At 36.2% G+C, this 24,900-nt stretch overlaps 1 protein-coding gene across 6 annotated transcripts in view; it reads right to left on the reverse strand.

The window, feature by feature from the left end:
- Window positions 1–24,900, reverse strand: part of TMEM161B (transmembrane protein 161B) — a 71,836-nt gene that overhangs the window by 35,718 nt on the left and 11,218 nt on the right. For 2 of the 6 annotated variants that reach the window (XM_070465783.1, XM_070465782.1), the window contains exon 2: window positions 12,292–12,395. The exons of 2 other annotated variants lie outside the window; for them this stretch is intronic. In XM_070465783.1, the coding sequence (XP_070321884.1) occupies window positions 12,292–12,395 (104 nt within the window). Of the gene's footprint in view, window positions 1–1,679; window positions 1,758–12,291; window positions 12,396–24,255; window positions 24,420–24,900 lie in introns of those variants that run through there. 2 more of the 6 variants (XM_070465784.1, XM_070465785.1) reach the window with 2 other exon arrangements.

The following is a 24,900-nucleotide window of genomic DNA, read 5'->3' on the forward strand; positions in this document are numbered from 1 at the left end:
AAAAAGAAACAGACACCTCGTATTGAAAGATATTCCAATTTTTCAACCACAAAAATCTAGATTTTTAAAGTGAAATACCTCAATTTTTAAAAAATGCTACTGCTGATTTGCTGTTTTAAAAATATTGCTGAACTGGCAATGTGAGTAACGACCGAATATTTAGTGATATAAAGAAATAGTTAAAATTTTTAGCTGTGATAATGGGATTAGAGTAACTTTTTAAAAGTTCATATATTTTAGAGATATACACCAAAATATCTATGAATGAAATAATAATAATAATATTTGCTACAAAATAATTTTGGTGGGAAGAGGGGAAGGGAGTACCGATGAAACAAACTGGCCACCAGTTATTGTAATGAATACATGGGAGCTCATTATATTTGTTATATGTTCATGATATCATTCTGTCTGTTCTTTGTATATGTTTAAACATTTGCATTAAAGTTAAAATACACATTACAATGCCAAATATAGAGTTTGTGACCTCTTATTTTAATAGCCTTTCACAATCTACTGTCTACTTCATCAGACTCAAGAATTCCGTTTTTGGGGGCGGGAGATGGGTGGGAGGTCCAAGAGGGAGGGGACACATGTGCACCTACGGCTGATTCATGTTGATGTAGGCAGAAACTAACATGATACTGTAGAGCAATTATCCTCCAATTAAAAAAAGAACCACCCTTTCACACATGACCTTCCACCTACACTAAGTGACATTTATTCCACAAATTCTTTCATCCCTTGGCATTTTTGCATATATCCTTCCCTCTGCTTGAAATACCTGTGCCACTACTGGCAAACTTTTAATTTACCTTTGATGCTCTATAAGGCAATCTCTCTGTGGTATAATAAAGACTATACCTGGTTACTGCCCCACTTATAGCTTCAGGATGGAGGCGGGTCACCAGAAATACCACCCAATTAGAACTGGAACTTTCAGCCAGCTGACCTCCAGGAATGGGAAGGCTGTTGAAGATTAAGTTTCAATCATGCAGCCAATGATTAAAATCATGCCTATGTAATGAAACTCCATAAAATCTCTAGACACCAAAGCTCCGAGGAGCTTCCTAGCTGTTAAACATACTGAAGTACCTGGAGAGTGACATGCTGATTCTGCAGGGAGAGGACATGGAAACGCTGTGCTCCTTCCCAAACCTCATCCAATGTGTAATCTTTATATTAATAAAACTGTAATCACTGCAGTTTCTTTGCTCCTAGTTGTTATACAGAATTACTGAACCTGAGGGGGTCATGGAAATTCTGGTTGTCAAAAGTATGGCGCAGGGATCCCAAGAACTTGCAGTTGGCATCCAAAGCCTATGCATTTTTATGAAGGATTTTGCCTTTAACCGATGGAATCTCGACTAACTCCAGGTAGCCAGTGTCAAAATTGAACTGCAGTTGGTATCAGACTGACCGGGGTAAAATGGAATATTCCTCTAGCTGACAGATCTTTGGAGTAAAGATTTTGTAACTTACTTGTTCCTGTATACTTCAAAACTAGTACAGTTACTGGCATATAGTAAGTGCTCAAAAAGGATCAATGAATGAATGTTCTTCTCTTAAGGGTTTTAAAATAAAATATATATCCCAAACCGAAATGCCCTAAACTATGCTTAACATGGGTAAGGAGGCACTTCCTGTAATTTCAGTCCAAGTCCAGAATTTTAACTTACAGTCGATTCTCGTTGTTCGCGGTAGTTATGCTTTATAAAGTCGCCGCGAACACTGAACCATTGCTCCTAGGGGAAATACACGGTTAGGTTCCCACAAGCCTCCAGTCACAACATCTTCAATCAATCAGTATAAACACTTGTTTTATGTGTGTTTCTGTTTAAAGATACCTTAATATATACTGTTGATTCATTAATATTAAATTCATGGTCAACAGTAATAAAACCCAGGTGTGAACAAAACTTATCTAATAACTGTAATCTTAAGTATAGTATTTTCCTGGTATCTGTGAATATTTCTAGTGAATTTTCTCCATAAGGCACATCATAATCTTCTTGAGCTTAGGAACACTCGACATCAAGCACTGCAGCACTATACTTGGGGGCCATTTTAAATAGCAAAGTCACCAAAAAAGCAAAAATGTGAAAACATGAACTAGTCAGACCACAAAAAGGACACCTGATTACAATATGAAACATACAACAAGAAAGCTTCAGCTGGGAACCTAGGCCTCAGCTGGGAACAAGTCACTCAAATTTTTTACCACTCTGCATATATTTCTATAAATGACTTCAAAAGCACCACAAGTACGACTTTTGGGATTACAAATAAATTTTAGCAATTAGGCACATCGCAAGTACAGAATCAACAAATAATGAGGACTGAACATATAACATTCAGGAGAACACATAAGCAATAACTCATTTATAAAGACTAAAATTAGCTGTTTATTTCTTTGAGAAAATAATTCCCAGTGAAAGAATCTTAGTACTACAGGAAAACTTAAGTTACATTTAGAGTCCTACAATACTGAAATATCTTAAGACCCCTACATTTTTTAGGATCTATATTCTTCTAAAATATTCTCAGATTTAATTGTGTGAACCCATTTTTCTAAATACCTCTAATTTTGGTATTTAAACCAATATGCATTAATATGATCACCTAACAGGAAAATAAAACATGGTAGAAGGGTAAACAGTTAATAATGAAGTGGGAAAACTGAGTTTATGAGAACAAGTATGTAACAAATTCAGCATTGAAGGAAAAAAGCAGGGAAATAAGCCAAACCTAAGGAATGGATATGGCAGGGGCTTTGTTATTTAAAAAGGAAGGGAGGCAGAGTTGTGGCTCATTTATTTGTTATTATTTTTAATGGGAAACATTTAAAAAATGTGTGTGTGTAATAATAGGAATAATCCTACAGAAATAAAGCAATTAATGGCACAGAAGACAGGAAATGGCCAAAGAAGCAAAGTCTGGGTGAAGGTTAGAGGGGATGGGGTACAGCCCACAAATGCAGGAATTGGGTCTTGATAGCAAGAGATTTCCTCCATAGGCCAAAATTAAAATATATAAACACTAAAAAACAAAAAACATAAGTGGCATGAAGATGAGAGGGAGAACAAAAATACAAAACAAAGAGAGGCTGCACATGCAACTAGGGCTGGGGGTTTGATGGCATGAAGATATGAGAGAGAGACAGAGAGAGAGGTTTGGGCTTTAAGAGTTCAGAGTGAGGCTAAGGCAGGAACGCACAAATGAGGGGAGGTTTGGGGCTGAAAAAGCTGGCTGAGAAGTACAACACACAAAGATATGAATTTGATTTCATATTATATGATTCCCATCTACCATACTTTAAGTTTTTGTCTCAATTTTTGGTCTTTTCCTTTGCAAAATGACTTGGAATCTGCTTCCTATGATGCACTTTGTTGTTCATCATTTGTGAAGTCATGTCAGACTCTTTGTGACCCCATGAACAGCAGCATGCCAGGCTTCCCTGTCCCTCACCATCTCCCTGAGTTGACTCAAAATCATGTCTACTGAGTCAGTGACTCCATCCAACCATCTCATCCTGTTGCCCCCTTCTCCTCTCGCCCCCAGTCTTTTCCAGCATTAGGGTCTTTTCCTCTTTGCATCAGGTGGCCAAAGTAGTGGAGCTTCAGCTTCAACACCAGACCTTAAAATGAATATTCAGGGTTGATTTCCTTTAGGATTGACTGGTTTGATCTCTTTGCAATCTAAGGGACTCGCAGGAGTCTTCTCCAACACCATGGTTCAAAAGCATCAATTCTTCAGTGCTCAGCTTTCTTTATGGTACAACTCACATCCATACACGATTACTGGAAAAACCATAGCTTTGGCTACACGGACCTTCTCAGCAAAGTAATGTTTTTCCTTTTTAATATGCTATCTAGTTTTCTCATAGTTTTTCTTCCAAGGAGCAATCATCTTTAAATTTCATGGCTGCAGTCACTACTGTCCGCAGTGATTTTGGAACCCAAGAAAATAAAATCTGTCACTGCTTCCACTATTTCCCCTTTTATTTGCCATGAAGTGATGAGACCAGATGCCATGATCTTAGTTTTTTGAATGTTGACTTTTAAGCCAGCTTTTTCACTCTCACTTTCATCAAGTCTCTTTAGTTCCTCTTCACTTTCTGCCGTTAGAGAGGTATCATCTGCATATCTGAGGTTGTTGATATTTCTCTCAGGAATCTTGATTCCAGCTTGTGAGTCATACACCCCAGCATTTCATGCATCACCGACTCAACAGACATGCGTCTGAGTAAACTTTAGGAGTTGGGGGGGACAGCGTGGCTTGGCATGCTGCAGTCCATGGAGTCACAAAGAGTTGGACACGCCTGAGCGACTGAATTCTGCATATAACTTAAATAGGCAGGGTGACAATATACAGCCTTGATGTACTCCTTTCCCAATTTTGAACCAGTCTGTTGTTTCATGTACAGTTTTTTGTTACTTCCTGTCCTACATATAGATTTCTCAGGAGGCAGGTAAGGTGGCCTGGCATCCCCACCTCATTAAGAATATTCCACACTTTGTGGTCATCCACACAGTCAAAGGAGGAGAAGCATATGGTTTTTTGGAATTCCCTTGATTTTTCTACGATACAGCATATATTGGTGTTTTGAGCTCTGATTCCTTTGCCTTTTCTAAATCCAGATTGTACATCGGAAGTTCTCAGTTCATGTACTGCTGAAGCCTAGCTTGAAGGATTTTGAGCATAATCTTGCTAGTACGTGAAATGATTGCAACTGTATGGTAATTTGAACATTCTTTGGCATGACCTTTCTTTAGGATTGGAATGAAAACGAACCTTTTCCAGTTCTGTGGCCACTGCTGAGTTTTCCAAATTTGCTGGCATACTGAGTGCAGTGTTTTACAACATTATTTTTTAAGATTTGGAATAGCTCAGCTGGAATTCCATCACCTCTACTAGCTTCGTTCGTAGTAATACTTCCTAAGGCCCAACTGACTTCACACTCCAGGATGTCTGGCTCTAGGACCATCGTGGTTATCTGGGTCATGAAGATCTTTTTTGTACAGTTCTTCTGTGTATTTTTGCCACCTCTTAATCTCCTCTGCTTCTGTCAGGTCCTTGCCAGTTTTTGTCCTTTACTGTGCCTATCTTTGCATGAAATGTTTTCCCTTGGTACCTCCAATTTTCTTAGAGATCTCTAGAGTCTTCCCCATTCTATTGTTTACCTCTATTCATTTGCATTATTCACTTAAGAAGACTTTCTGATCTCTTCTTGCTATTCTCTAAAACTCACATTGAGATGAGTGCATATTTCCTTTTTTCCTTTGCCTTTCGTTTCTTTTCTCAGCTATTTGTAAGCCCTCCTCAGACAACCACTTTGCCTTCTTGCATTTCTTTTTCCTTGGGATGGTTTTGGATACCACCTCCTGTACAATGTTATGAACCTCCATCCAGAGTTCTGCAGGCACTGTCTACCAGATCTAATCCCTTGAGTCTATTCTCACCTCCACTGTATAATCACAGTGTTAGTCACTCAGTCGTGTTCAACTTTTTGCCATCCCATGGACTGCAGCCCACCAGGCCCCTATGACATGGGATTCTCCAGGTGAGAATATTGGAATGGGTGGCCATTTCCTTCTCCAGGGGATCTTCCTGACCCAGGGATCTAACCCAGGGATCAAACGCGTGTCTTGTGCATTGTAATCAGATTCTTTACCATCTGAGCCACCAGGCAAGCCAAAGTATAATGTAAGCGCTATGTAAATAGCTGAAGAATGGAAAATTCAAGTTTGTTTTCTGGAACTTCATGGAATTTTTTTTTTTCAATTATTTTCCATCCTTGGTTGAATTCATGGATATGCAGATACAAAGGGCTGACTGTACTTCCTTCTCTCCAAATATCAAATTCCTAGCAAATATATAACACCATATTTAGTTTCAAATTAAATTCACAGGTTTTTTTGCTTGTTTGTTTGATTTTGCTTTAACCTGTCATGTAACATACTGCCATGAGTCTTTGGATGTGGCATCTAACCAAAAAAAGCTTTATATGGTCACTCTCTGTATGAGAGGTTAAATGTCATAGGCAGCAACATTTTTGTGGACTATTTTTAAAACATGATAAATGGCATTATCAACATTATTCAAGATGTAAATATTATGTATACATCACAGATCATCTCCACATCAACAATTTGTAAGAGGAACACTAGAAAATAAAAATATAATCATAAGGGATTTGATTTAGGTCATACCTGAATGACCTAGTGGTTTTCCCTACTTTCTTCAATCTGAGCCTGAATTTTGCAATAATTGGCCTGATGCACTAGGCCTTTCAAATATGGGCTTAGAAAAGAGATACAAAAGTTTATTCGTCTTACATTTGATGTTAAGAATAATGGTTACAAAAATACAATTAAAGACAAATGCTTCATGTTAAACAAAAGAAGCATGATGTAAAATTATGCATAAAATAATCATATCCATGAGGGAGAAATATGAAAAGATTAGAAGGGAATACAACAAAATTTACATAGAGACTGTCTTTAGCTGAAAGGAATAGTTTGTTCTCTCTTATTTTTTCCTTCTTATTAATTTATTGTCTTTTTCTATATCACAAGCATGTATTGTGCTAATTTAAAAAAAAAACAGAGTAAGTATTAATAGAATTTACAATAAAACTGAACCTCCTGCATTTAAGTTAACCTGTATCTTCTGACATTTACTTTGGCTACTTTCACCTTAGTTCAAACAGTCAACACTGTCTCAGATAACAAAGCCAACTGTGTTAAATTCCACTAAATCACTGAAATAATTTTTCAGTAATTTTCTTACATAAACCTCTTACATAAAATAATATCAGGCTACAAACTTTTTACTAAGGCAGTTTCAAGACCACTAAAAAAAAATACTAGAAAATACAGACTGTACTGACCTAGATTCATTAGAAAAAAAAATTAAACAGTAATGCTATTTAAAGTGAACTACCTAAAAATTTTTTTAGAAGTAAAAATTTCAGAAATTTAAAATGAAAATCTAAACATGAACAAATATGGAAAAGCTGGGTACTGAGAGAAAGCTAAAAACAGCTTTAATACATAAATAATCATACAAAACTCTTTGACAAGATAGGTCATAACAGTTTTGGTCTCTATTCTAAATCTCAAAATAATAATTTAGACATGAAAAAAAAACTTAAAACAAACACCACCTAAAACCTAGAAAATCTTTCAGTACAAGTAACTAAAATATTGTTTATTACATATAAATACATTCTCCTGTTACTTATTGGAAACTTTACTAGAACATCACGACATTCTGGAACGGATTAAGACAGCTGAGGCAGGAGAGCAAGGACTCAGGCATTCCGTAAGGGTAGTAGCTGAAGGTTTGAACCTTTCCCTTAGGTCATAGGTCCCACCTACTGTGCATTTGAATAGTAGGTTTCTCTCACCAAAGGGAATTTGGAAATTCTTGGATCAGGCAACATGCAAAAGAGAACAGGCAAAAAGAATTAACAGCAATTGAACAGGGTGTTGTCACATCCTCTTTACCCAATAAAGGATGAGACAAAATCAGAATAAATCCAACCATAATATATTTTGGGTCAGGGACATATGAAGGGAAGTATCAGACCAAAGTGAGAGCCTAGGGGATGAAGGGGTAGAGAAAAATGCATCAGGTTTGAGCTGAACAATCAGAACAGAAAGCAGGTTCAGCAAGGAAGCTATAAAGGACAAAAAGCCAAATCTTGCTTCTCATGCAAAACCCACTATTCAAATGTACAAAGAATGTAACCTACCACTTACCTCTCCATGAAAAGAGGGGCCAAGCAAACTTCAAAACAAAAAGGAACTTTAATTACAACAGAAAGTAGAGAATACTGTCTACAAAGCAGTGGTATGCTGGACACGATAAAGAACTAACATCTGTAGGTGACCTGAGCAATGGTTAGAACAAATGTTCAGAGTAAAGGTACAGAGAAACCAACTCCCCACAATCCTTCTTTCCTTTGAAGAGGAAGGGATGGGAAGAGCGACCTGAGCACCAGACTCCACATCTGAGTTCTTCAAGGTCAGTAATTTGCTCACAGGTAACAGTAAGAAAGATTTTGTTTCATAAATTCTTATTAAAGCAGTAATGCCTCAACAGTCTAATAAAAAGGCATGTAAAAACAGAATAACATTTTCTAGGAGAAAAACATTTTTCTATTATAAAAAAGTAGAAGGATGGAATACAAAATAATTATGACTTAGTAATGTGGAACACATTTAATCTCAAATGGTGAGGAGAGGTATAATTTTAACAGATGATATTTCTTAAACTCAACTTCACACTTAGCATGCTTTTGGTAATGAGAAAAATGCTGATGTGTCTTTAAATTTAGAATAAAAGTTGACTATAGTCCTAGAGAAGCCAGAAGAGTAAGTAAAGACAAACCATATATTTCCTGTAACCTGAGGATATCCTCTAGAAGGCTAAGCACACTAGAAAAAAAGGTAGAAGAAAGAAAACCTGAAATAAATTACTCTGTAAACCGCCAGCAGAAGTCACAGAGGTTGTAGAAAAGTTTACCTCCACCAAATTCAAAATTTGGTGTAAGTACATTCCAGGACAAGGGTCTGGAGTTTGATGAATAACCATACACCAAATAATTACTAGACTATGAGTCAGACTTCCAGGGTAAGAGGCTGGATCTGTTTCACTTTTCAATATGTGAACATGAGTAAAGCTACAATTTCTCATCTAAAAATGGAGACAATATTACCTACAATCAAGAAGGACTAGGCACTCACCAATCCTGCTCTTATTTCCCAAGCACAAGGAAAAGTATATTTCGCAGCCTGCCATGCACTTTTGGTCTGAACCAGTCACAGGGCTCCAGACTATACAATGTGGGCAGAAATGACATGATCTACTTCTAAGCCTGGCCCTAGAATCTCCTGAAAAGACCACAGCCCATTCTCTCTTGCCAACTGGCACAGTTCAGTTCAGTTCAGTCATTCAGTCGTGTCTGACTCTTTGCAACCCCATGGACTGCAGCACGCCAGGCCTCCCTGTCCATCACCAACTCCCAGAGTTTACTCAAACTCATGTCCATTGAGTCGGTGATGCCACGCAACCATCTCATCCTCTGTCGTCCCCTTCTCCTCTCGCCTTCAATCTTTCCCAGCATCAGGGTCTTTTCAACTGGCACAGCATCTAATAAAAAGGACTCCAAAGTAGCAGAAGGAACAGGGGAGCCACAAGACAGAAGAAACAGCCCAGAATCCCTAAGTAACACTTGAATCATCATTTTGTGAAGGAGCTACACGGAGAGTTGCCCTACCCCTCTCACGTACCCTAATTTGACCTTGATTCCTGTCCTGTCTGTGACTGACAAACTTTTATTAAGTTCAGACACTAAGATTTCAGAGGTCATAAAATACCCCAATACATGTCTTCTTCCAAGTTCTGAGTGTAGAGATGAAAATGGAGTAACAGAAATAAAAATTTTACCAATACAAAGTTTTTTAACATTGTAAAGGTAATATTAATGGAAATAAACCAGGCTAAAGATTATGCACTTTAAAAAAAAAAGCCTAGATATCCACAATATTAATTACAAAATAAAAGTGTTATTTAACCAAGAGCCAGAAAACTAGTCAATTTTTTAATATAAAAAATCAACAGGCTAATATATAAGCAAAAACTGCAAATTTCTTCAAGGTACAGACTTCAGGAAATTAGCAGGCTTACTTGTTAAGTCAACATAATAGAAACAGGTGCCACTTCACACCTTCCATTCTAAAAGAGACAGAAGTTGATGAGAGAGATGGACAGAAACTAATTAACATGCTAAAGAGAAGCCATAACTTTTAAGAAAAACATGAATACTTACAATCTAAATATATGATAAAATATTAAGTCAATAGATACCAAAACTAAAGTTTCTTCTGTCATACTTGTGATTAAACTATCGTGATATCTATACCATCTATTCACTTAAATCTCTTCACTAGAGCCACTCCCAAACCATCCCCTACGCTATTTATAATTTTGAAAGTTCTCTCATAAGCTTCTCCCTTTGAATTTCTTCAAGCACTTTACAATCGACAAAGAATGCCCTCAGATTTTCTCCCCTTTCTCTTCCTTCAACTCAGCAACAACACATGGTTTAAAATGCAAACTGTCATTTCTGATCAATATTTTTACATGAGCAATTTAGAAGAGAATTTAGATTTTCTTAATATTAAAAGTGTCATTTCATGTCACAAAAGGTTTGTTAAAACAGTAATTATTCCAAAATGATAAAATCAATATTCTTATTTAACAGAATTAGGCAACAACAGTCAGAATATAGTTTCATGACAAAATTTCAGATTTAATATTAAAGAAAAATATCAATAGATGATCTTAAGAATAAAGAGCAAAACAAAGAAAGAGGAAATGAAACTATAGCAAAAAAGAATCACTAGAAAATCCTGATTGGTATTCCTTGGAAACTGATTTGGAATTAGAGACAGCATTAATTAACACTAAAAGTTAATCTATTTACAAAAACAAATCAAAATCACAAAATTTATCAACTTCATGTTTATTTTTGAAGGTTGAGCTCCTCTTCAAATTAGCAACATGTATACTTACATGACAGATAAATTGTCAGAAGAGCAGCAATTTTAAATATATTGTTTCAAAATTAACAAAGAGAATCAGTTTTCAATCTCTGGAAGTTTTCGTTTTATAGAAACAAATGGGCTGCAGATTACCTATTAGAAAATAGAAACTGCCTAATGACTAGAAAGGGATAAGACTGCCAAGATCTTTAAAGCCAAAAGGGATAGGAAGGCTCCCTGGAGACTCACTGGAAACAAAACCAGAAATGTGCAATTCTCAATAGAAAATAAGCTACCTTAATATGTATTTTATCTAATTTATTCATTCAGATTCTATTTATTTAGAATTAATAATATTTGCCCAGCAGATATTCACCCTTTCATGATCTACAAAAAAGGGTTTTTGCTAAGCAAAACAAGTAAGCAAGACTACACAGGGCATAAACCTACAGAATTAAAAACTAGTCACTGATGATTTACTTTTTTTACTTATAAATATCTTTGATGAAGTTTTAACTTTACTAAAACTTTCATCATTGTTTACTTTGCTAATAAAAATAGATATTTTTAAACCACTGTTCTCTCACACTTTCCATACACACGCATGTGTGTGCATATCAGTGTTCAAAAAGCCTTTTTGGACAATCTAAATAGTATTTTCCTATATTTAAACACTGATACAGAAAAAGCATAAAGCATGAAAGAATATACTTAAAACTTAAAAATAAATTAAGCTTTGTGGATAGAATGGCCTATTATTGGTCTTGCAGTATATGAAATCATTAGGCGGGTAATAGCTATCCATTGCTTTCTAACTTAAAAGTGAAGGGAAAGTCGCTCAGTCGGGTCCAACTCTTTGCGACCCCATGAACTATACAGTCCGTGGAATTCTCCAGGCCAGAATACTGGAGTGGGTAGCCTTTCCCTTCTCCAGAGTTCTAACTTAAAAGGTCTAAACAATAGAAAACTGATATACCCATCAATAACAGAATCTATTTATTTATTAGAGACAAATAACTAGAGTAAAACTACAGTCATGGTACCAAACCTATAATCTACCTTTCATAATTACCAAGATTGTGGCATGTATTTCTGTGTGCAGAGTTTTACTGCTTCTGCCTCATGATATCTCTATTTAACTGTGTTTAACTTCTGTACTCTTTATTTTATTCTTTAACTTTCAGCAAGGTAACTTAGGGGAACAGTAGTAGTAAGCTTATAGTGCACTAAACAAAACTAAAAGCCTACGAAATAACTTCACTGCCTCTTTGCTAAATTAAAATTTAAAATTATTTATTAACAGTAACACAAAGAACTCCTAACTCTTATACTACTCTCAACTAAGCCACCAATAATAGGGCAGGTGCTTTGGGTCATTTTTTCCAACAATGGTGAAAATTTAAGCACTTGAATTTACAGTCTCTTCCTCTTGTTGACCAACTTTTTTTTAAAGGTAACTAGAAAAGTCATGTGATAGTTCCAGTGGCCATGTTCAAAAAGCAATCGAGAAGGAAGAGACTAAATTCTTGACAATGATCATCCTATTATCTTTGTACTCAACAGCTAAACTACTACGATCTCAAGTAAGAGTTTAAATAAGGAAGACGGATTTTTCTTGTAATTTTCCTTTTTCATGTTTTTAGAAAACTGGAATTAGCACTTAACGTCTAGGTTGATCAGGCTGGTAAACTAAACGGAGAGGAGAGTGCCAGTCAGAATCAGCCTACCCTTGCCTTACCTGCCATTACACAGCAGCCATCGAGCAAGAGAATAGTGAGGCAGAATCTTCTGCATGGCACTGGCCATCACCATGGTAACGACCAGCTGAATACCGATCACACCCTGTGTAAAGAAACAAACACATGAGTTCAACAATGAATGCATTTAGATTTGAGGAAACCACTGAAAAGCTTTCTATATGTTTTGAAAATTATACTTTATAAGAAAAATGGGTTTACTATCAAAACACCTATTATTCTGCCATACAGGGTCTCACCTCATAATCCTCTACAAGTTATCCAAGGGTCACATCCATATTAACCAAAGTTAAATTACAGAGCATACACATTCAAAATCTATTTCCAAGAAATCTTCTCCATTACCTGAGTGTACCAAAATGAAGTGGAAAATAGTGATTTTTTCCCCCATCCTTCTCTAAATTTACTCTATTCAACGCATTTACAACACCAGCCTGGCTAGCTCTAAAAGCAGTATGCCTATTTTTTAATTCTAGGGTGGCAGTGAATGACTCAAGAGCATTAACTATACTAAATGTGGATGGCGGAAAGTCACAAGAAAAAAAATTTTACTTCACCCTATCATCACGAACTTTCAATGGATGGGCTTTTAACAAGGTCCCAAAATGCCCAGTTTGTTCTCATCAATTCCTCTCTTGTTCTCTGCAATACCTAATTCAAACCTTCTCCCATCTCCCCACACCTCCAACCTCCCTCAAACTTCTTCCTTCTTTAAAAAAAAAAAATTATTGAAGTATAGTTGATTTACAAACACAGCAAAGTGATTCAGTTTCACACACATACATATACATGTACTTTACACACATATTCTTTCCCATTACAGGTTATTGCAAGATATTGAATATAGTTCCCTCTGCTATACCATAGGACCTTGTTTTTAGCTATTTTACATATAGCAATTTGCATCTGCTAATCCCAAACTCCTAATTTATCCACTCCCTCCAAAATTCTCTCAACTCAGTAGAGGACAGCTTCCAGTTCGGAGAATAAAACAATCGCATCACATGAGAACTCTCATTTGACACCAACAAGCTCACAATCACTGGTATCTGCACCCGTCTTCCTCCACACCCTCTAGAAATATAACAGAGTACCTCCAGCGTAAAGCAACCTCAGTGCTTCAGAGCCCATCCTCTCACGGATTTTCAGGCCCCTCACCCACTGAGCAGCTTCCCTCCTGGTGCTGCTCAGTTGCTAAGTCGTGTCCAGCTCTTTGTGACCCCACAGACTGCAGCACACAAGGCTCCTCTGTCCTTCACTATCTCCCGGAGCTTGCTCACTCACGTCCACAGAGTCAGGGATGCTATCTAACCATCACATCCTCTGCCCCCCTTCTCCTTTTGTCTTCAATCTTCCCCGGCATCAGGGTCCTTTCCAATGAGGAGGCTCTTCGCATCAGATCTCCTCTACTTAAAACCTTCCTACTAGTATTTTAATACCTTTCACCTTTATAAAAAAAATAACAATAATTTCCCCTTATTCTTTATTTTCTCTTCTATAAAATGAAGCTAATAATTCAGCTGACCTACTAATCAAGCTGTGGTTAATAACTGTGCCTGTTTCAGAGAACGCAGCCAATACTTTTTATTGTCATAATTATCATTCCTATTAAGGGACAAGTTTTTTTTTTTTTTTAAATTTCAGGAAGAGAAGGCTTTTCAAAAAATAACCGTTACTTCTATAAGAAATAAATTTAGAAAACAAAATAAATGGAATCATGCCATAAAAAATAACATCAGTCTCCTAAGTGATAAAAGAACACTAAAAAATTTTTTTGAAAAAATCATATTTCACTGATTTTAACAAACTGTTCAATCAACTGTACATCACTGTAACAAATGTACTATCATGATGTGGGATGCTCAAAGTGTGGGAGGTTGTGCACGTGGCCAGACGGGGGTATCCAACTCTCCACACTCTGATCCATTTTGCTGCAAACCTAAAAGTGCTCTAAAAACATGAGATTTTAAGAAAAATCAAATCAAATTTACTCACAGAGAAAGAGTGTAAGTAATGTCAAAATAATTGGAAAAGACATTTGTAACTCATATCATAAAGGGATAATTTGTTGTTGTTTAGACTCTTTTGCAACTCCCTGGACTGCAGCCCACCAGGCTCCTCTGTCCATGGGATTTCCCAAGCAGGAATATCAGAGCGGGTTGCCATTTCCTCCCCAGGGGATTTCCCTAACCCAGGGTCAAACCCGCGTTTCCTGCACTGGCAGGTGGATTCTTGACCGCTGAGCAACTAGGGAAGCCCAAAGATATTATTTATTTGTTAGGTATTATATGGCATTCTTACAAGTCAATTAGTAAAAAAACAAATGCCTAATTTAAAAAGAACATATATGTACCGAGGTTCTTTAAAAAAGGGAGCAAAATGGCTCTTAAACAGGACTGTTTTAAAATGCCTTTGAAACCTGTCTCAATTCTGGTTTCACTGTGGATATTTTAATGCCTTAAATTCTACCAATTGGGTTAAGGTTCACCACTTTTATATTCTCCTAATGTCAAAAATTTCTGAAGACATTTTTGTCTTTTTTCTTTCACATTTCCTATCACATGCTTTTACTATCTTATTTTCTATATAGTTTGTGATAGAAGTTCTGCAATCTCCATACAGTGAATGCCATTACAAAGAACACTTACAGGCAGAACAAGGCCAAGAAATATATTAGCAAGTATGTCAGAAGGTTAGTCTATTTGAGATTACAGACGTAAAAGCAAAAGATAATTTTTTTAGTCAGGGAATCAGGAAAAGTTTCATGGACAAAGTGAACCTCCATCTAGTCTTCAAAGAAATCTGATAGTATCATGGAATCTTCAAGGTCATCTCACAAACATATATAACAATTTATTAGAGTGTAAGCTCCGTAATAGCAGAAAATGTATCTTAGTCATATCTAATAAATGTTACAGGTATTAAATGGCATTTCAGAAAGATTGATCTAGAAGATATATGTGTGTGTGTGTGTGTATATATATATATACACACACAATGGACTGACTCATTGGAAAAGACCCTGATGCTGGGAGGGATTGGGGGCAGGAGAAGGGGACAACAGAGAATGAGATCGCTAGATGGCATCACCGACTTGATGGACATGAATTTGAGTAGACTCTGGGAGGTGGTAATGGACAGGGAGGCCTGGTGTGCTGAGATTCATGGGGTCGCAAAGAGTCGGACACGACTGAGTGACTGAACTGAACTGAACGATGGACTGTGATGAACTGGGGATAAAAGGCATCTTACCAAACTCTCTCCTCTTATTCCAAATCACTAAGCATAATGAGACACTGCTGATAAACGTAGGACTAAAGAATGTAAACCATGTGAAGGCAAAAACAAATAAAAATCAGCAAACCGGATTGACTAGCATAAAAGCAACTAGGCTTTGGCAATGGGAAATGATCCATACCAAAAAAGAAAACGATTTAAATTACAATGGTATCTCTGGTTGTAAGAAGAAAAATGTATTCTAAAGATATTGTTGAAGAATTCAGAGAATGATAGTATATTGAAGCAAATGAGAAACTAAAGAGATCAACCTCAAAAAACATTCAAAAATGTAACTTCACTCTATTCACTTATCTTACTATGCCATTTCCATATTTTTAAAATAAAGTTGAAAGTACTTTCTCAAAACCTCATCTGTTTACTGTTAAATATATAAGTTTTCTTTCAACTTTCTAACAGAAGTCAATAAACCTTTCCGAGAATGAATCAGCTGTTAGGTAACTAACTGTATTTGTGGACTGAAAGAAAATGTTGTTTTTTCCCCAACAGAAGAATCCACCTAATTTTTTTGAGAAATAGTTTTTAAATTATGTAGAAAATATGTCCCCAAACTTAATCCTTTTCATATTTATTTGGAAAAGAGTCCTTGGAATATATTTTCAAAATGACTACCATTTTACAGAATTATATAATATCAACTTAATATGTTGTTAGTACTAAACTTAGATCTACTTTTGAGACATCACCATACAACTGACAATCACAGTGCACATGCCAGGGATTAACATATTAAGATATATTCAACTCATTAATTAAGAGACACAATTATGTGAAATTTAAAAACAAATTTTGATAATCTGCCTTCACTGACCAACTTAAGTGTCCATGTATATCTAAGTTTGTACAAAACAGAATTTTTGAAATGTTTAGTTTAAAAACCAAATTCCCTGAATATCTTTCATTATTTTTAATTAAAAGCTAATGCTTAAGTAAATTTAATCATAAACAAACATAAACTTCACAGAAAAAAACTATTAAACTGAGTAGATAACGCACCGATACAATAAAGTCCATCATGGCTGAAGTTTCAAGCACACAACCTTATGGGTCATTGGCCAAGTGGCCTTAATGGTTTCATTAGGGCCTCAAAACAATAACTTGACCAAAGAGATGGCTTCTGTCCAGATTGGTTGCCCCTAGGCTCCAATTCTCTTGATAACTGGAACTGGGAAAAGTCATTTATGAAATAGCTCGTAAGCTCCCAAGAAGGGTGAAACATTGGAGCAACTTAGGTTTCAACCTTTCCACATCTATTAACCTGAGGCCATGAAGAGCAAGAAAAAGTTATTTGCCTTTAGTTTATAGAAGAATGATCATTTCAGTTTTTGTTAGTAATCATTTCTGGGTAGGTTAAAAATATTCTTACCAAGGAAAATTAAGCAATTCTCCAAGAAATAAAATATATCAAATAGCAGTATTTTATCTTGCTTGACAATACTTATAATAAAACTCCCCAAACTTAAAGAAAAACATGTTGTAATTTTAAAATTCAAACTTGGAACAATATTATGTCAACCTCAGTGGAGTTGACATTTTGTTTCATTTCACTAAACTAACTCTCCTGTTGACAAACAGACTGAAAGCAAAGTATACAGTTTACGATCAGAAGGCATATCAGCAACATACTTGAACTCAAACCACCCCAAATGGTTTTAATGATCACTCACCCTCCAGTAAATGAGAAGGGAAAAAAAAAGAAGATATTCAATGACCTTCCCATTTTTAGTTTTTTAACTCTGTACATATTTTAGTAATAGCTAGACATGTTGAGACAGATTTCTTAGAGAGGTTCAAATAACTTATACTACAAAAGAAGGTGTGAACTTCGTTACTTCAATCTAGATTTACATAAAACTTAGAATCACACATTGAGCATTTAAGCAAACGATCTCCCAACAATTTACAAATGAGGTTATCAGGTTCCAAACAGCAAAGACCATAGAACTACCCAGTCACAAACTTATCCAGAACCCAGATTCCTAATCCAACCTAATGGTTTTTCCTCTAAGCTGTTTCAGTGCACTCAATGAACATTTACTGAGCAGCAAACTACATGTATTGAACCACTTGCACATAATAGGGAGAAACCGCACAGTCCCTGTCATCACTGAGAAGTCAGGCCAATAGTAGAGCCAACTGTTCTTGGTCAGTGGCTCAGTCTTATCTGACTCTGCAATCCCATGGACTGCAGCACGCCAAGCTTCCCTATCCTTCACTATCTACCGGAGTTTGCTCAAACTTTTAATACAAAGTGATGAGAGGATAGGCAGAGCATTCTACCAGAATGCAGCGTGAGACAGCGAGCACACGTATTAAGGTACAAGAGCTGTGAGATGGTATCTTCGAAGGCAAAGGCTCGGTCAAGACTCCATGGGCTCAGCTTGGCGAACCACCAGTGATATCTGCTTTACACAGGAGGCCAGGAGGCCAAAACCAGATACTGAAGGGCAAAAACCTACAGACTTAAGAATTCAACCTGAAAACAATAAAGAAATCCATGAAAGGTAATAGAACCAGATCAGAACTTAAGAAAAGTCACTCTGGATACCCTGTAAACACTAGTGAGGGCTAGCCCATCGGCACGAGGACAGCTGCTCAGGTGTCAAAGGAGGACGTGTGCTAAGGGCAGCAGCAGCACTGCAGGAAGGAGGGGCGCAGACTCTCTTATTTTTGTGCTAAGAACTATCTAGAATCACTATTCATCATGTGACAAATGAGTTAGAGTCTCGATCAAACAATGCTAAAAATCTATAAATTCAAACTACATCACTATAGAAATTATTTGTATCTATAAACAGGAAAAGCAAACAACACTTTAATTAACAAATACAGGCTGTCTGCCTAATATACATCCAATATCTTGCTGGCTAGTATGAGAAACTTGCCAGAGGACTTCTGTGTCTCTCTGACTACTGTATCTCAAATACTCAGAGCAATGACATTTAGAATAATTCTAAGGCACATAGTATGGTTGAATGAATGAATGACACTACTATAAAACAAACTGTCTTGACAGAACTTAAAACCCAAGATTATCATATTAGGTAACAACAAATACATTAAGACAATTTTGGAGCACAAAATTGCATAGTACTATAAACAAGGGTTCAGGGTTATATAAATTCAAAAAATTGAACAGAAAAGTTTCAGAGTAGATGATTAAAATGAAACCAAGGAAGGTAATTCCAGGTTAAATGATAAATGGGAACAAAGTAACCATGGGACACCTAAGAACTTAGTTCAACCAAAGCAGACATCAATATGTTACAAAGAACTGTGAGAAATCAGATGAAGACAGAATTTTAGATTGCTAAAAATCTTTAAAATCAAGAGGATGCATTGATCTGAGGTATTTGCAAATATCACAGTGGAAGGCTTTTAAACAATCAAGGGTAAGAGAATAAAATATTTCAAGTAACATAGAAGGAAAATTAGACATAACAATATATTGAGCAATCAAAGACAAAACCTAAGACTTAATAAGGTAGAAACAGCTGAAACCAGGAAGCAAAGAACAAAACTAAAAAGTATGTCAGTAGGAAACAATCAACTTTGAGTATGACTGAACATAAAGAAAGAAAACAACTACAGAATAAAACAGGAATGTCTCAAAGGTTATTTAAGAAAATATTTTAGTTTTGGTGGCTGGTAAAATCCTGGAGTCACTGACAGGAAAGTTGCAGACTCAAGGAAAACTCAAGGAAGTGGACTGACAAGCTTCCCACAGGCCTCCCACTTAGGCTGTGCCCTCAGCCATTCAGAACACACACAAAACATGTTTTTCTGGCACAATCGATCTACAACAGACAGACTGGCAATCAGGTTTTAAGAGTTCTAACAATTAACATACAGTGGAACATAAGTTACCAAGTGGATCAGATGTTCAAGTTCACTAACTGCGTCATTCCATTACTGTCTTAATGATACACTGGAAGTCAAATAATAAGCAGGCTGCTTGGTAAGAAGTGATTTAGAGCAAAAGGCAGCACTGGGAGATATCTCATTCAGGCAGTGATAAAGTCTGAAGAAATACACGTAACAGTCAGCTACAGCATAAAATTCTCTCAACCCTAAACAGTGCTGGATAAGTTATGTCCAATTCTGATTCTTAAAACATATTTTTCTAGACTTTCAAATGATAAAACTACTTCCCAATCCTACTTCTTTAGACAAAACCCTATCTAAAATTTTGTCTATCTTTTGACATGTGAATATGACTGATTTGGCCACAATCTAGTCTAGCTTAAGTCTTGCAAACAATCCATATTTAAGTTCAAGGTAAGAGGACAACTTCTTCCATCACATGTTGATCTTATCAAGCTCTTAAAATGTTAACCACCCTTCACTGCCACCTGCAAATAATATGTGATAAGTGATATGGTAGAGGTCAGTGCCCAGTATTACGGGTGCATTCCAACAAAGGGGGTGACTAAATCTACATGGGAGAGGTAGGAAAGACTTGTTCACAGAGGTGACATCTAAACTAATGTTACAAGGTTAGAGCAGTATCCCATTGTCAGAAAGGAAAGAAATACAAGTTCAGATACATCTATTTGTACCAAGGCTAGTGGAGGTGATGGAATTCCAGCTGAGTTATTTCAAATCCTAAAACATGATGCTGTTAAAGTGTTGCACTCAATATGTCAGCAAATTTGGAAAAATTAGCAGTAGCCACAGGACTGGAAAAGGTCACTTTTCATCCCAATCTCAAAGAAGGGCAATGCCAAAGAATGTTCAAACTACCACACAATTGCACTCATTTCACATGCAAGCAAAGTAATACTCAAAATCCTCTAAGCTAGACTTGAACAGTACGAGAACCAAAAACTTCCAGATGTTCCAGCTGGATTTAGAAAAGGCAGAGAAACCAGAGATCAAATTGCCAACATCTGCTGGATCATAGAAAAAGCAAGAAAATCCCAGAAGAACACTTACTTCTGCTTCATTGACTACGTTAAAGCCTACGATTGTGTGGATCACAACAAACTGTGGGAGATTCTTCCAAAGATGGAATACAAGACTATCTTACCTGCCTCCTGAGAAACCTGTATGCAGGTCGAGAAACAACAGTTAAAAATGGATATGGAACAACAGACAGGTCCCAAATTGGGAAAGGAGTACGTCAAGGTTGTATATTGTCACCCTGCTTATTTAACTTATATGCAGACTACACGATGCAAAATGCCAGGCTGGATGAAGCACAAAGTGGAATCAAGATTGCCGGAAGAATTATCAATAACCTCAGATATGTAGGTGATACCACCCTTATGGCAGAAAGAGAAGAGGAACTAAAGAGCCTCTTGATGAAAGTGAGAGAGGAAAGTGAAAAAGTTAGCTTAAAACTCAACATTCAAAAAATGAAGATCATGGCATCCGGTCCCATCACACAATGGTAAACAGGTAGGGAAACAATGGAAACAGTGACAGACTTTATTTTGGGGGGTTCCAAAATCACTGCAGATGGTGACCACAGCCATGAAATTAAAAGACGCTTGCTCTTGGAAGAAAAGCAATGACAAACCTAGACAGTGTATTAAAAAGTAGAGACATCACTTGCTGACAAAGGTCCATCTAGTCAAAGCTATGATTTTTCCAGTAGTCATGTATGGGTGTGAGAGTTGGATCATAAAGAAGGCTGAGCACTGAAGAACTGATGCTTTTAAACTGTGGTGTTGGAGAAGACTTTTGTGAGTCCCTTGGACTGCAAGGAGACCAAACCAGTCAATCTTATAGGAAATCAATCCTGAATATTCATTGGAAGGACTGACGCTGAAGCTGAAGTTCCAATATTCTGGCCACCTGATGTGAAGAGCCAACTCACTGGAAAAGACCCTGATGCTGAGAAAGACTGAAAGCAGGAGGAGAAGGGGATGACAAAGGATGAGATGTTTGGACAGCATCACCAACTCATTGGACATGAGTTTAAGCAAGCTCCGAGAGATGATGGACAGGGGAAGCCTGGCGTGCTGCAGTCCATAGGGTCTCAGAGAGCTGGACATGACTGAGTGACTAAACAAGAACAACTTTGTACCAAGAATGTAAATGGCATGAGCTGAGTTACACATGGCTAGATTTTGGTATGGGCTGCACACAATGGATTCTTCTGTAGGTACTTAGAAGTCCAGGATCCTAAGCCTGGAAGCAACTAAATCAAATATATTTTGTAAGAATAACTCTGCCACTACCATGGAAAAGTAAAGAAGAGGTGAGTAAAAGTAACTGGAGGCAAAGAGCTAAATTAAAAATCCACTGAAATAGTACAACAAACATCATTAAAGCCTAAACTAAAACAACTTCAAAAACAAGAGCAAAATTAACATTTTTAGAGGGTGAAAAAAAAGGAAATAGGCATGAGATTAATAGTTATCTCTGCAAGTAGGTAAAAATTACACTTAAGTGATGATGTAAAGATAAAATGCAAATAATGAGCATAATTATTCTTTGGAGAAATTAAGCAATAAGAGGAGAATCTGACAGTTACTAGAATGGCTCACATATAAAAAATATATATATGTATTTGTCATGGGGGAAATACACATGCATAAGGCAAGAGGGAAGGAACCAATATAAGGGGGCTGCTAAATAGTCTAATCAAGAGTTAACTGTGAGTATTGCTTAAGAATCAGAAATAGATGAGACCAAAGGCCTAAGCTGAAAGTAAAACTTCATGAGACCTTGTTCTACCTAATAGAAGCATACAAAAAGATAAAGAGATGTATTATATTTAAACTCTTCAGAGTTTACATAACTTGGGGGGGGGGGTGCGGGGGAGTGGGGGAGTGGAAACCAGGTCAAGATTTTTGATGCCCTGCTTTCCAATGGATATAGTCATTTTGGAAAACTCATTATTTATCATTTCAAAGTCCTCATATCATTCCCTAAAAACCACGAGGGATGGAGAGCTGATCTATAAAACAAAAGAGGGGAGGGAATTTTGTGAGAAATTTGAAAGTCATGAGAATTTTGACAGAAATGTAACAGAAGAATTGAATGAATAATTGCCAAGCAACATCGTCTTAAAGACAAAGCTTTAGGTACAACATCAGAGAAATAAAAGGTCTGGAGTTCAAGGTTAAATCTGCAGGATAATTAAGTAGCTGGTCAAAAGAGCCAAAGAAAATCACCAAAGTGGACAAAGTTTGAGAGATCTTGAAAAATGACCACACCAAGGTTAGGATCTTGGCAATGTGACTGTGGGAAGTTTCAGAGACTTTAAAAAGTGGCTAAAGAATCCGAATAAAGTCACCTATTGATATTTAATACAGATTTACTGATTGAATCATATGAAATCAGATACTTAACTGTTTTGACCTACAAAACAGCAATTTCATATAGTTCGAACTGTTACTACAAACAGAATTATATATACATAATATATAGGTAAAGGTAAAATGACAGAAAGGGAGTTAAAAAACACAATTATCAACAACTGTGATTTGAACTCAAACAACACAGGTTTTCAAATTTAAACGTTTACAGAATAAGTTCAGTTTGCAAAATATCAATGTTTTGCGCCACAAAATATTTTTTAAATTTCTTTACAGTAAAAAAGTAGCAGCAGAAATTTTTGTCTCCCAATTCAGAATAAGTCTAATGTACTTCAAAACTAATGTCAAAACCCACAAACCAATAAAATGTCTAGGTAAATATCACCCTAAATATCTTAGTGAGAACCACAACTGAGTAGAATGCATGAATTTCACATAACTATATTCAAAAACAGTAGCTCCAGACTTTCTGCTAAAGGTGATGATATAAAACCATTTTTCAGAATTTGATTAAACTTAGAAAAAAACTTCAGATATTTTCCCAAGATACAAACTGATACGGCAAGTGGAAGACCAACAACAAATAGAGGCAAGGATAAAAACACTTTTTCACAAGAACAGAGGACACTCTAATTAAACATAATTTATAAAACATCTTAATGTATTAGAGTTGAAATTAATAGCTGTTTATCTTAAAAGATCATTTTCCAGTTACAGTAGGTTGAATAAATTATGCAATATTTCATATAAAGCAATACCATACAGTCATTAAAATGGTGATGAAAAATGAAGCATTTTTAAAGAAGTTAGAAACTTTATCTCTAGCCAAAGGAGGCATAAATGTTTTATTATAATACTAATAAGTAACAAACAAAAGGTTCAATGGAAGACATCCCTAAATTCTGCTATTCTTCCATAACCATAAGAATACTTTCTGACAATATAAACAATATCCCTACAGATCTATATTCAAGAGACCTATTAGTCAATACTAGTAAATTTACATTTGACATTTACAAATCACCTTGCTTATTGAAACCAATTCTTTCTCATTCCTCAATATTCATTTCCTCCATAAAACCGTCCTTGCTACAAAAATACAATACACGTAATTCCAAAACAGCCTTTATCATGCTCAGCTGTAATTTAAGGGTCTCTCCCCTTCTAGAACTACATTCATCTCATTTTCATTTCTTCAGCCCCAAACTCCAGTCCTAGGAGAGAAAGTAGAATATTTACTTTTTAGATGAAATAAAAGGATAAAGCATAATTTGCCCACAGTTCACTACATTCATGTTCCTATAATGTGCCAAATACTGAACTTTAGTTTCAATAAAGAAGAAAATTATTTAAGATTGAAAGATCATGTTTTCTGCATACCTTGTAGTAAGAGTCGTAGCAAAAGATAATCCTCTCAGTTTAATGCAATATGTGTTGCAAATACTTCCTTTCAAACTTTTGTAAATACACTAATAAAGCTTTATTAAATTTAAAATAAAAATTTCAGCTTATCTCTAAATTTTAAGCAAAAAAAAAGTCAAGAAAACTTAATGTGCATCCTTAATGCTAACTGTTAGAAAATGCTTTCATTGTGAATATTCTAATATGTTGAGTAATTAAACATCACAATCCAGATAGTTCCGTCACTAACCGGGGATGGCACAGCAACCAGACAAGCCTTCTCTGGGACTCATTCCTTGTCTACAAAAAGACAAGAGTTGGCAAATGATCTCCGAAACCTTGAAAGAGCTTACTGACGATGACTGCAATTACTTTAATTAAATAAACAGTAGCTTGTTAGCATTTACATATTTACCATTAAGTCACCATCAAATCCTGTGATAGGCAGTCATTCCCAATGGGAAAGAATAACTATTCTTTCCTCATGAAGAATTAAATGAGTTACTATTTGCAGGAGAACTGAAAGGAAATCAGAGTTCCGTCTAAGTTAATGTAAAGAAGTACACCTAGCCCACTGCCCAACATTCTTATCTCAACAAGTAGTTTGCAGTATTTCTCTTAGGA

The sequence above is a fragment of the Odocoileus virginianus genome, chromosome 3, assembly GCF_023699985.2.
Source record: "Odocoileus virginianus isolate 20LAN1187 ecotype Illinois chromosome 3, Ovbor_1.2, whole genome shotgun sequence".
NCBI lineage: Eukaryota > Metazoa > Chordata > Mammalia > Artiodactyla > Cervidae > Odocoileus > Odocoileus virginianus.